Here is a 12,133-nt window from a genome sequence, read left to right as displayed (position 1 = left end):
TCCTTATGTGGGGGATACGGTTACTAGATCAAATGAATTGGAAAAAGATTTGAAGGAAAGCGTCCTTTAAGGGAATTGAGGAAGGGGAAGTTGGAATTCCTATGTCTGGAACAACGGGGAGCTGACCACCCACCCCCTTTTATAGCTCCTTTTCCCTTTTATGCAAGTGGAGGGTGGCAAGGTCCCAACAACGGGACGGCTGGGACCAGGTTGGGGATTATGTGTAAATGAAAATGGTGGTGACCTGCATCATAACATTTATTGTTGGTTACTCCCAGATATTGTAAATGAATAAAGCTGTGGCCTGATTAAACCACATCCATTGCATCTTGTCTTTCTTTTATTGTGGCTGGCCAGTGTTCCAAGGTTCATAGTTAAGACTGGTGTCTTGTGCCTTGGAACGGCCTAGTTTATGAAAACGGTTACGTATCAGCCTTCTTGACTGCCTAGGTAATAAAGAGCAACCTGAATTGTGAAATGGCCAAGTTAAGGTGACAACAGGTGATGAAAACCAAGGAAAGTCTGTTAAAGTACATGAAGTTGTGGACTCTGTCCATGAAACATCTACTATGTGATTCCTTGTTTTGCCAAAAACATACGTTGTTATGTTTTGATTAGGTATTTCAATGAATAATTTAGCTTAGTGAACAAACACAAAAACTGTAGGTTGTTTTTTGAGCAATTTATGGACGGGAGGAGACACCAAATTAGTCATTGTGAATTAGTCTATTGGTTTTTGGTTTTAATAGCCATCTTTGTTCCTCACTTGCATTGGGCATTAGAAGGATCTATGGTAGTATTTTGCTTGACTTCCCAGATCCCTGAAGCTGGGGGGTTAACTTGAATCACTTTTACTGTTCTAATTTGATTTTGTGTAAACTAACTCCCACTGTTCAGTCTATGTTCTTAAGGGTATCTGGAATACTCATCATAACATCCTTTGTACTGGTTCTCAACAAGCAACATGCTGTGTTTTTGTTTCTTTATATAGCTTATGTTCCTCACTATGAAGTCACCAGTCTTAGATGACTTTGCTGTTTCTCAGTGTCCCTTTCGGTCCTACCTCTTGAAAACTGGTTGCCCTTGAGTCTGATTCTCTGTCAAGTTTTTCAAGTATGAATCAAGTATGTAGCCATGTTAGTCTGTATCCACAAAAACAACGAGGAGTCCGGTGGCACCGTAAAGACAGATTTATTTGGGCATAAGCTTTCATGGGTTAAAAACCTACTTCATCAGATGCATGGAGTGAAAATTACAGAAGTGGATTTTTTACCCACAGAACCTTGCCCAAATAAATGTGTTAGTCTTTAAGGTGCCACCGGACTCCTCTGTGGGTTTTTTTTTGTTTTTGTTTTTTTCAAGTATGAATAGATCAGTACTTGTTCTCCCTTCTACTGACATTGCATCTGCTTATGTGTCTGGAGCTGCACGAATCACCTTCATTTGCCATCCTTCTCTTGTGATAGGACTCCAAGCTGTTTGCCTTTTTCTATCCATGTTTTCTTTTGGGGCTGGTTTGAGTTCTCTCTCACCTCACGCTGTATCTCAGGTTACTAAATGATCCTCTGTTTTGTCAAAGCAGAAACCAGTTAGCTGCTTGTGTGCCTCGTGGCCTTTATTCATAAGTAAAAATATTTACACACAATCTGCACTCAACTGCCTTGGGTTCTTCAGTAGATATTTATTTTCATAGTTATTTCACGATGTCTCTTTTGTTGGAATCATATTAGGGCCAAGGCCTTTGGCTAGCACTGTTTTGCAGTGCCCTGTTGCTGAGCTAACTTAGCGAGCATCCCAGGCTAGTATCTAGTATCTTCTAATCACTAACAGTTTACCACTTACCAACCATCTCCCAGGTGTGTCAAATTTCCTTATTGTCTGAACTGAGTCTGCTGCTGCCTTGCTCGTTTGAGCTCCAATACACCATCCAACAAAGTTGTTAACAATCAGGCTACTACACTGGTAAGACTTCAAAAAATTAGGTGGCACCTTCTGTGAGCATAAACTGTGGCAGAGGAGAAATTGCATGAGGCTGGTTGCCTAGTGTCTCCTAGGTGTCCACTGTGGGCGGTTATCTCTGGCTTAGTTGTACGAAACAATTAATGTGTCCAGGACATCCTTTATACAGTCTGTCAGTTGAACTGTGGTGTATGTTGCTGAGATGTATTACTGAGTGGTTTCCTTTATTTTAAAAGATCGAGCTGAAAGCTCTGAAGCCATGCAAGATACTTGGCTGCTACCTGCTATTAAATAACATGGTTTTCAGAGCAGCATAAACACCTCATATATATTGTCATGTAATTAATGTAGCACTATTGAATTCTGAATGTTGGGTGATCTGGCAGTGACACGGGGAATTAAACTGCAGGTCCTCTGTGATGGGTTAGATCACAGAACCCCCCTTGGGAGCTGCCTGTCGATGTGCCAAGACTACCTCTGCTCCTGTTTTCCCTGCCAGCTCAGGACTCCAGCACCCTGTCTTGCTGAGCCAGACACTCCCGTCCACTCCAGCAAAGACCAGGGTCTGAATTCCTTGCCCCAAAGCCACAGATTTACGTGAAAGCAGCTAACAGAAGTGTGCTTGTCTTTAGCACTCAGATGCCCAACTCCCAGTGGGGTCTAAACTCAAATCAATCCGTTTTACCCTGTATAAAACTTATGCTGGGTAAACTCATAAATTGTTCACCCTCTATAACACTGATAGAGAGAGATGCACAGTTGTTTGCTCCAAAAGTATTAATACATACTCTGAATTAATAAGTAAAAAGTGATTTCATTAAATACAGAAAGTAGGATTTAAGTGGTTCCAAGTAGTAACAGACAGAACAAAGTCAGTCACCAAGCAAAATAAATTAAAACACACATTTCTGTCTAATCAAACTGAATACAGATAATCTCACCCTCAGATGTTTCAGTAAATTTTTTCTTAGACTGGACACCTTCCAGGCCTGGGCACAATTCTTTCCCCAGCACAGCTCTTGTACCAGCTTAGGTGGTAGCGAGGGGATTCTTCATGATGGCTCCTCTCCCCACTTTCTTCTGTTCCACCTCTTTATATATCTTTTGCATAAGACAAGAATCCTTTATCTCTGGCTGGGTTTCCACACCACCTCACTGGAAAAGCACCAGGTTAAAGATGGATTCCTGTTCAGGTACCAAGATCACATATCACTGCAAGACTTGATTGCCCACTTGCCAGCACACAGGAGTACAGGAAGACTCGCAGGTAAAACACACTCATCTGCAGACAATAGTTCTGGTTAATGGGAGTCCTCAAGATTCCAAACCACCATTAATGGCCACACTTTGCATAATTACAATAGGCCCTCAGAGTTATATTTCATATTTCTAGTTTCAGCTACAAGAGTGGTACATGTATACAGATAGGATGATCACACACAGTAGATTATAAGCTTTGTAATGATACCTTACAAGAGACCTTTTGCATGAAGCACATTCCAGTTACATTATATTCACTCATTAGCATGTTTTTATAAAACCATATAGACTGCACAGCGTCACATCGTCATCATTTAGAATATAAATATGCTTCCACTATCCTGTATGTAAATTTTTTTGAACCATTGCCTTGCCATTAATGGGCTGGGATGCTGAGCATTTATTTTATTTATTTATTATTTTAATGCCTCCTAGGAAGAAAACGTTTTTGAAATGTTTTCATGCCACCTTACTTCATAGAAAAGCTTGTTTTGGGGCATGCAACCCCAAACCAGCAAGGGAAAAGACAAGTTTTCCCTTGAAAAGGCAGTAATTCTTTCAGTGGAAACAGATGTTTTTTCTGCATGGAAATCCATACAAGATAAATATTTTGCATTTTTCTATAGCCCATTTTATGCTAAGTTCTCTGAAGGTCCTTGACTGATGTAGAATCATTTCAAGTCTAGCAGGGCACAGGTATAGAAGTAGACAATGTGGTAATCAGGCCTAGGGTTTTTCAGAAGATGGAACTAATCTGAGGGTGAATAAGTTTTGATCATTTGTTCTTAATGCTCCACTGCTTGAAAAGACTTTGCTTTCACTCAGAGGCCTTCATTCAGTGTTGAACATGAATGTATTTTTTTTATCCGTTGATATGCTGTCTGTATTTAAGTTATGAAAATTTCACAGGCATGTAGTTTTGAGCCTGTACACTTGCTTTCTGATTTGTCAAATTAAAGTTTTCTACCTTTTCCTTTTTAAAGCTTCTTTTTTCCTTTTAAAAGACAAATTTACAGTTCTTTCAGTAATAGCTAGTATGAATAAATTCTGGCCTCAGGAACTGAAGAGGGTGAAGGGGAACTGTTAAAATTCACTAGGGAACTATTAATTTTCTTCTAATTTTAGTAAGTCTCCATAATAGGAGTTCAATTGATTTTTTATCAAGAAATGGGGAAACAGCTATGTTGGTATGAAATGCTCAGCTATTCTGTAGCTGACTTACTCAAGTATTTCATATTTCATAGATTTCCTATTTGAAAGACTGTTGAGATATAGATATAGATATATATTTTTTTAGGGGGAAGGAATCGTTTTTATTTGCAGTAGTTTTTGGAGTGTATCCATTGGTACATAAAGGATCTTATGAAACACTTTCCTTTTGTCTTGGTCAAACTGTTTCGGGTGCTGTACTTCAAAATAATCAAGCAAACAATTAACAAAAATATGTAGAGATGGCCCCCTTAAAAACCTAAAGTAGTTGTGGCCATTTGCAAAAATGGTGACAGAGGTAGTAAATATATACCCAGCCTGGGCCAAACTAAAATATTTCCATAATCTTCATGGAAGGGACATAGACTGAAACCCAGGGGAGCAGAATCCATGCCATTTGGGCCCACTATCACGAAAACCTGACTGGTCCTTTACTGCCTGTTCTGGATCCATGCCATTCCCAAAAGCAGACAGCATGTCCTTTGCGCGCTGCCCCACCTCCAGCGCTGACTCTGCAGCTCCCATTGGCCAGGAATTGTGGCCAGTGGGAGCTGCAAGGGTGACGCTTGTAGGCACGGGCAGCATGCAGAGACTCTTCGTTCTCTGCAGGGTTGTACTGGTTGCTTATGGGAGCAGCACAGGGCCAGGGCAGGTAGGGAGGTAGGGAGCCTGCCTTAGCCCCGAAGTGCTGCCGCCCGAGGTATGTGCCTCCTGGCCAGAGCCTACATCCTGCCCCCTCTCCTGCACCCCTACCCCAGCCCGGATCCCCCTCCTGCACCCAAACTTCCTCCCAGAGCCCTCATCCCCACCCGTGCCCCAGCCTGGTGAAATTGAGTGAAGGTGGGGAGAGTGAGCGATGGAGAGAGGGTGGATGGAGTGAGTGGGGTGGGGCCTCGGGGCAGTGGGTGGGGGCAAGTGTGCTTGGGTTTGTGTGATTAGACAATTGGCAACCCTAGCTCAAGTTGATGAGGTGTACATCATGGATCCAAGGTTCCAGCGCTGCTGATGAGCCATTTGGGTGGCAGTATGATGTCGTCATGTGATTGAATTTATGTTTTCATTTGCTTTTTCAAAGGTGCAAAAAATTCCTAAGTTTTAAAGAAAATTATTAAGGCTCAAAGTCAAGCACTCAGAAGTTAGGAAATGCCAGAATTAAGGTTACCTGTGCAACCTTACTTGGGTCTCTTTGTGCATATACATTAAGACAGTCTCTAATTACATGATCACATACTATTTTTCCTCTTGGTATGATGGGTGGCCATCTGGCCATTGCCAAAAGGAGGTTGACAAGGAGCGCCTGCAACTCTGTGAGGCCAGGGATGGACTCTGCCAGGATCAGAAAGTGTGGGAAAAGTTCAACCAGGACCTCAGTAACAGGTGCTGGAGGAGGGGCTGCAACCTCTTGCACTCTATTTAGATGTGCATTAGGGTCTCCTTGGAACATGCGTAGTGAATGAAGTAGGGGATTGCAGGAAGAGAAAAGGATGGTCTCCTGGTTAAGACAGTTGAATGCTGTCCTGGGGAACTGGATTCTATCCTTGACTCTGACAATCAGTTGTTGTGTGATGCTAGTCAGGTTGCTTAAATCAGTTGTTTCAGAGGTAGTTGCAAATTGTACGGTCCTCATTTTCTGAGTTTCTGACTTCAGACTCTGTAGCCTGATTTGCAGAAGTGCTAAATGCTCACAGCTGCAGCTGAAATCAACGGGAGCTGTTCTCTGAACATATTAAGTGCTATATAATACTGAATATTCACTCTAAAAAATCAGATCCTAGGCAGTTCAGACTGGACACCCAAATTCAGTGAATATTTTATCTTCAGTCTCTCTGTGCCTCCTTTCCACATGTATAAAATGAAGATTATGATGTGAAAATAAATATACATATTTGGGAAGAATTCAGATACTATAATGAGTACTACTGAAAGGCCCATTAGGAAATTAATAATTCTGTTTTCAGAGCAGACATGGATTAATATGCCTAAAATTTTGGCAACAAACTAAACAAGGAGAAAATAAAATACTGAATAGCTGCTCATTAAATAAGTGCTGTCCTTTCTGAGCACTGAATGAGACAGGGCTCCCGAGGGTGGCAAGGAGGAAATAGAATGTGATCGTGTAATTAAAACTATTGTGGTGCATATGAACAAAGGAGAGAAGTCACTTAAGGTTGCACAGATGACCTTAATTCTGATATTTCCTAACTTTTGAGTGCTTGATTTTGCAACTTTATTGCTCTTTTAACATAATTTTGGGGTGTGTTTATATTTATATTTATCACCAAGGCCAGCAGAGTAATCTAGTGAGAGGAAGTCAGTATCTGGGAATAGTCATATCATCTTTTGGGGACATCGCTAAACGTGGGGGAAAGCATCACCAGAGAGTGCAACAATGCAAAACTCTCTCACCTATCGCCATTGCGGTGTTGGTATCCGCTGTGAAGGAATTTTTGGATATGAAGAACTTACTCCCTTAGTCCCTGGAAAACCATAATCTTGCTGCTTCAACCTCTTAATTAGTGTCTCCCCTTCCACTGAGTCAATTACAATCTCTTTGTTTTAGTCACCAACACAGGAAACTATAACAGGTTTGGTTACTTAATAGAAGTTGTTTTTTTTTCCAGAATGACTCGAAGTATGATAAAAATTTATCCAAGGGGAAAGAGGGCTTTCTGTGGCAGGAAACTGGAAACTTCTGCTAAGGATTCTGTTTTGACTTCTGCCAATAACTCAGGCTGTGTCCACATCTGGAGCTGGGGTGTGCTTCCTAGCTTGCATAGGCTTACTCATGTTAGCTTTGATGTGAGCCTGCATGCTAAAAATAGTGGTGTAGCCATGGCAGCATAGGTAGCAGCAGCAGTGACAGATGCTATCAGCCCTGAGGACGTCCCATAGGCTTCAAGAGGCTTTTTACTCAGGGTGGCTTGCATCATACCACCACTGCCCATGCTAGTATGGCTGCCCTGCTGTTTTTAGCATGCTAGCTCAGATGAGAAGTAGTGTGGCTATATCATCCTACACCCAGCTCATAGTGTAGAAGGCTCTTTGTGCCTTCATTTGTGGACCTTTAAAATGGATAGAATTGTCTGCCTTTCAGGAGTGTTGAGGTTTTAATTCTTCGACAAGTGTTTTGAGATCTTTATGTTCCACTAACACTTGTACTGTAATGGATTGCATTGTGTTGAATAGTGCCACAATCATAACTGCTCTTCTGTAGTGTTAGCGATGACTGATATACAGTTAGGAGGTAGAAGGTTTATAGCCTTATGTAGTTTAGAGATCCCAGGGCCATACATACCATTAAGGTCAGGGTGTAATCCCTGGATAAGATACATCCATATTAGAATGATTTTCTATTTGGCTGGTGGTCGGCAAATAAGGCTATGTTTACCTCAAGCACTTAAGAATTAGATTTCACAAAACAAATATTCAAATAGGAGGGTCAAGTGCTTTTAATGTTTGCTTTAGATTTCTAGCTTTTTAAATAGAGACAATGTGGGCAAACTGTTTTGCATTATTTTCCCCTCCAGTGCATCATGTGTTTTCTATTCCAGTGGTCAAGGTCAAATGTTTCTTTTAAGAAACAGAAAACACTACCAGGGGATTTATTTTGTTGGCATCCATTTTAAAGTTCAGCTTGACTTCAAAATACAGCACTTCTGGCTTCAGAAATGCACTTACTCTGTGACTAAAGACAGTGTGTGATTAATACTGTGCAATGCTGTGTGTTAATTGCTGGCACTTTGTGAACTGGTGGCTTAAGCAGAAATAGAAATTCTTATTACAGGTGTGTTGCTTACAATGCATAGTTTTAGTTGAAAGTATCAATTTACAATGGCTTTTAAATCCTGTTATCTGCTGTCAATCTCCATGAATCATTTCTGTGTAAATTAAAAATGTAACACTCAGGGAAAGAACATAACTTGAAAGCTTCGGGCACACTGCATTTCTCAAATTTGTTATGCATCTGAAGGCTATGAATCAATAGTTAAGTGGCCTTATGAATTGATGTACTTGAGTCCTTTCTAGTGCCCATATCAGCACATATCCCCAAATCAGCTCAGAATGACTCTACTTCATTTCTTATTCTAACGAACCACCATTTGGCCCGCCTAGTTTGTATTTGACTTCCAGCCTAGTTCTGAAAATTGGGTTCATTGTGTAGTCTTCCACTTGTGCTACTAGTTCTATGTGTTTCTTGAAGTTTCCTATTAATTTCATCCAGGAGTTGTATCTGCAGTGGCTATAAAAGATCTCAAATGAAGTTAAATGACTAAACTTGCAGTTGGTTTGTCTTCTTTCTCCAGGGGATTAGCTCATGTATTCCATTAGGTTTCCTTGTGGAAATAGACTACAGTCTACAGAATAGACTCTAAAATGGGTATTCCCTTAACTATCTAGCTTTCCAATTCCATTACTCTTCTGTATAAATACAATGGTTGCCTTTAAAATCGTTATATAACTAGCAGCCTCAAATTTTATTTCCACATAATTGCCAGAGAGATGCCTGGAACAACTGTCTTTGCATTTGGCTATTAAACTTCTGTTACTTTACTTCAGGCACTAAATTTGAATAGCTTAATTTAATTTTTGCAGTGTCAGTTGCTAAGCAACTGAGAAGAGAAAAAAGTGCAGCTAATTTAGTTCTTTTACTGATCAGTTAGCATCTCATTAATATAGAAACTTATTTATAACATGGCTAATCAGCTGTCATACCCAGTTTTTGCAAGGCAAAATGTTTTCTAAACAGTGTTTAAGAAATTAATAAAAGATAATTCTCCTGCATGATCCACAAGTTTCTTGCTTTGGTTCTCAGGTACCGGTGCTTTACTAGGAATGTTAAACTCGGAATATCCAGACTAACACACACTTTTTTCCATGCCGTGGTCAAGAAGACAAGGCAGGGAACCGAATCTACATGGCTCTGCTGCTGACGTGCTGTGACACCTTTGAAATGTCACTTTACTTGTCTTTTTGCCTCAGTTGCCTGAGCTGTGCAGTACAGATAATGAAACTTATCCACTGTTGGAAAGCATTTTTTGATCCAAGGATCAAAAGCACTGTTACGGAGAGGAGGAGGTGTTGTTATTGTGAATATTTAAGTATGATAGCATTTTTGATAGGAATTGGTTAAGTTTCGGCTTTCTCTGGTTTTGCTTTACAAGTCTGGCAGCACCATTTTTTTTTTTTTATTTATTTTTTTTAAACCATTCATGGGGCAACATTGCTGTCACCCAAAAAGCATCGCAGTCTCAGATTTAGAGCTTTCCTGGAATCTGTTCTGTAAACCTTTCCCTATAGCTAAAATGTTTGGACAATATTAAAAGTAAAAAGGGGGGAAAATGGATAATTCTGAATGGCTAACACAGTCTCTGTATTTTTGCAGATTGCCTGTTTAAACTATGCCCTATGAACCGGTACTCTGCACAGAAGCAGTTCTGGAAAGCAGCAAAACCAGGAGCTAACAGCACTACTGATGCAGTGTTACTCAATAAACTACATGTAAGTATTAATGTTGGTAGGCTGCAGTGAAGTCAATGGAGCTGTGGTAATTTACACGACCTGAGGATCTGGCCCATTAAGTTGAGTGGGACTGCTCATAGGATATTAGGGTTGGAAGGGACTCCAAGAGGTCATCTAGTCCAACCCCCTGCTCAAAGCAGGGCCAATCACCAGATTTTTACCCCAGTTCCCCAAGTGGCCTCCTCAAGGACTGAACTCACAACTCTGGGTTTAGTAGGCCAATGCTCAAACCACTGAGCTATCCCTCCCACCTGTGAGTATTGCTACAGAAGATTGAGATCCAGTACCTTGTGTTGTTAGGCCCCAGATTTCATCTCCCATATGTGTTTGCAAACTATCTGTGATGGCTGCCCTTATTGAAACAAGCTTCCATGTGTATTCAGCAGTTAAAACCTGGTAAGAGAACAGTTTTCAGTTTTAAATTTCTAAGGAATTGCTTTGAGTAATTTAACTACTGTATGTTGACAGCATCTGCTTTAGTGCTAAATAAACTATATTTACCTTAAAATTATATGGCTGGAGCACTTCACGTTAAAATTACAAGTGCAAATATTTTTAGTCTATCAAAGCCCGTGTTAAGCCTACAGTATTCTAAACTATAAAGCACCTCTGGAGGAAAATATCACTTGCAGAAAGCCATGTGGTGGCCCTACTTCTTTGTTGCATAAAGACCAAGTGTTTGCCTCACTTTTTCTTAAAGCTATGATTTTAACTTTGTTTGTAGAGTTAATACTTTGTTTAGTTTGGGAGTGGGGTGGGATAATTGTCATCACAAGAGTAGAAGTCAGCTATAAGTATAAAGTAACAAATGCTGCTGATTATTTTTCTAAAGCCCACAAAGTAAACAAATAGATGGTATGTCCTAAACTGTCAGTAGCGTAGAGGGAGAGAGAAAACCCTTGCAGTGGTGCTAAGTAACTGCGGGCTGTCACTTTTTTGTACCATAATTATTTTCTTTCTTTAATATAATCAATTCAGATACTTAAGCCTTGATTCTATTCTTCTGAAACAGGCCAAAGTCCTGTTGTGGTCAGTCTCAATTCACCTGTCAAGTGAACTGGGGTAGTCTCTCAATAATAAATCACAGTGACAAAAACATTTACACAGTAAATAGCCAAATTTTACTATTCCAGTATAAAGAAAGAAAGATTTAATGGCTCATTTTGAATTACCATTACATGCTGGGTAAAGTACAGGCCATGTGCAGAATTGTCATCTTTTAAACCCACTCAGTTTCACTGAAGAGTAGAATTTGATTCATAGTCCTCAATTTAGTTTGCGTCCGACTGTATGCAACTCATGGGCACTTGTGTCAATTTACACATGTTATGAAAGCACAGAAGATAGTGGAACAATTTTATTGTCCTAATATTGATACAGGGTAAAAAATATCTATGTTCAACTGCTGCCTTCCATTTCCTACTCTGTTTTTTGGTCAGTTCATGGTCATCTTTAGTGAAACATTAGTGACCCGTGATTTATACTTAATCACTTGCCATTTTTGGCTTGTATTTGTCCACTGTTGGAATTTATTATCAACTACTGTGGAGCATCCAATGCTGAGGTCAGGTTATTTTAAGTTAATACCATTTAAGGGATTTAGAAATGTGGGATACTTGACTTTGACTGGTATCAAACATCAGTGCTATTTGAAAAGCTGACATCTAGTGGTCAGTAAATATGTAGTGTTGTCTGTTCACTTTAAGCTTTTGGAATATACTTGAACTTAACTTGTTTCTTCACCTGCACCTATATGCAATGGATCCCTTTGCTCTATTAATGTAAATGTAGGGACCAATTGAGCATAATACATGTCTTCCACTGCCATTGATGTCCTCGGGAGTAGAGGGCTCTCAGGGCCTTGTGGAATTGGGCCCAAAGTTAATATCAGATTTCAAGAAACCTTTTCACTGTAGAATAATCTGAAATCTAGCAGTCCCAGTGTTAGATCTTTAAGCATTTAAATTGTCCTGCATCATATTGTTTGTACCAAAATGTACAGTTACACATGGAGAAAGCCAGTTGTCCTGTTCAGCATATCTTCTAACAGAAATGGCTTAAGATACATGGAGTTATAAAGAAGCAAAATTATTTTCTACCAACACATGGCTCACTGTTGCTCTTTGATATGCTGAAGCCTGTTGTCTCACGTTGCATCGGCCACAGGTAACTGAGCACAAGTGAG

General features: G+C 40.1%; 1 protein-coding gene across 1 annotated transcript in view; it reads left to right on the top strand.

Annotated features, from left to right (window-relative positions):
- ITPR1 (inositol 1,4,5-trisphosphate receptor type 1) overlaps window positions 1-12,133 on the top strand; it is a 236,612-nt gene that overhangs the window by 51,883 nt on the left and 172,596 nt on the right. Inside the window, exon 3 of the mRNA XM_075073238.1 lies at window positions 9,812-9,927. Coding sequence (XP_074929339.1) covers window positions 9,812-9,927 — 116 coding nt within the window. The remainder of the gene's footprint in view (window positions 1-9,811; window positions 9,928-12,133) is intronic.

The sequence above is a fragment of the Chelonoidis abingdonii genome, chromosome 17 (genome assembly GCF_003597395.2).
Source record: "Chelonoidis abingdonii isolate Lonesome George chromosome 17, CheloAbing_2.0, whole genome shotgun sequence".
Lineage (NCBI taxonomy): Eukaryota > Metazoa > Chordata > Testudines > Testudinidae > Chelonoidis > Chelonoidis abingdonii.
The sequence above is the reverse complement of the archived record's forward strand: the minus strand, read 5'-3'. Positions and strand labels throughout refer to the sequence as shown.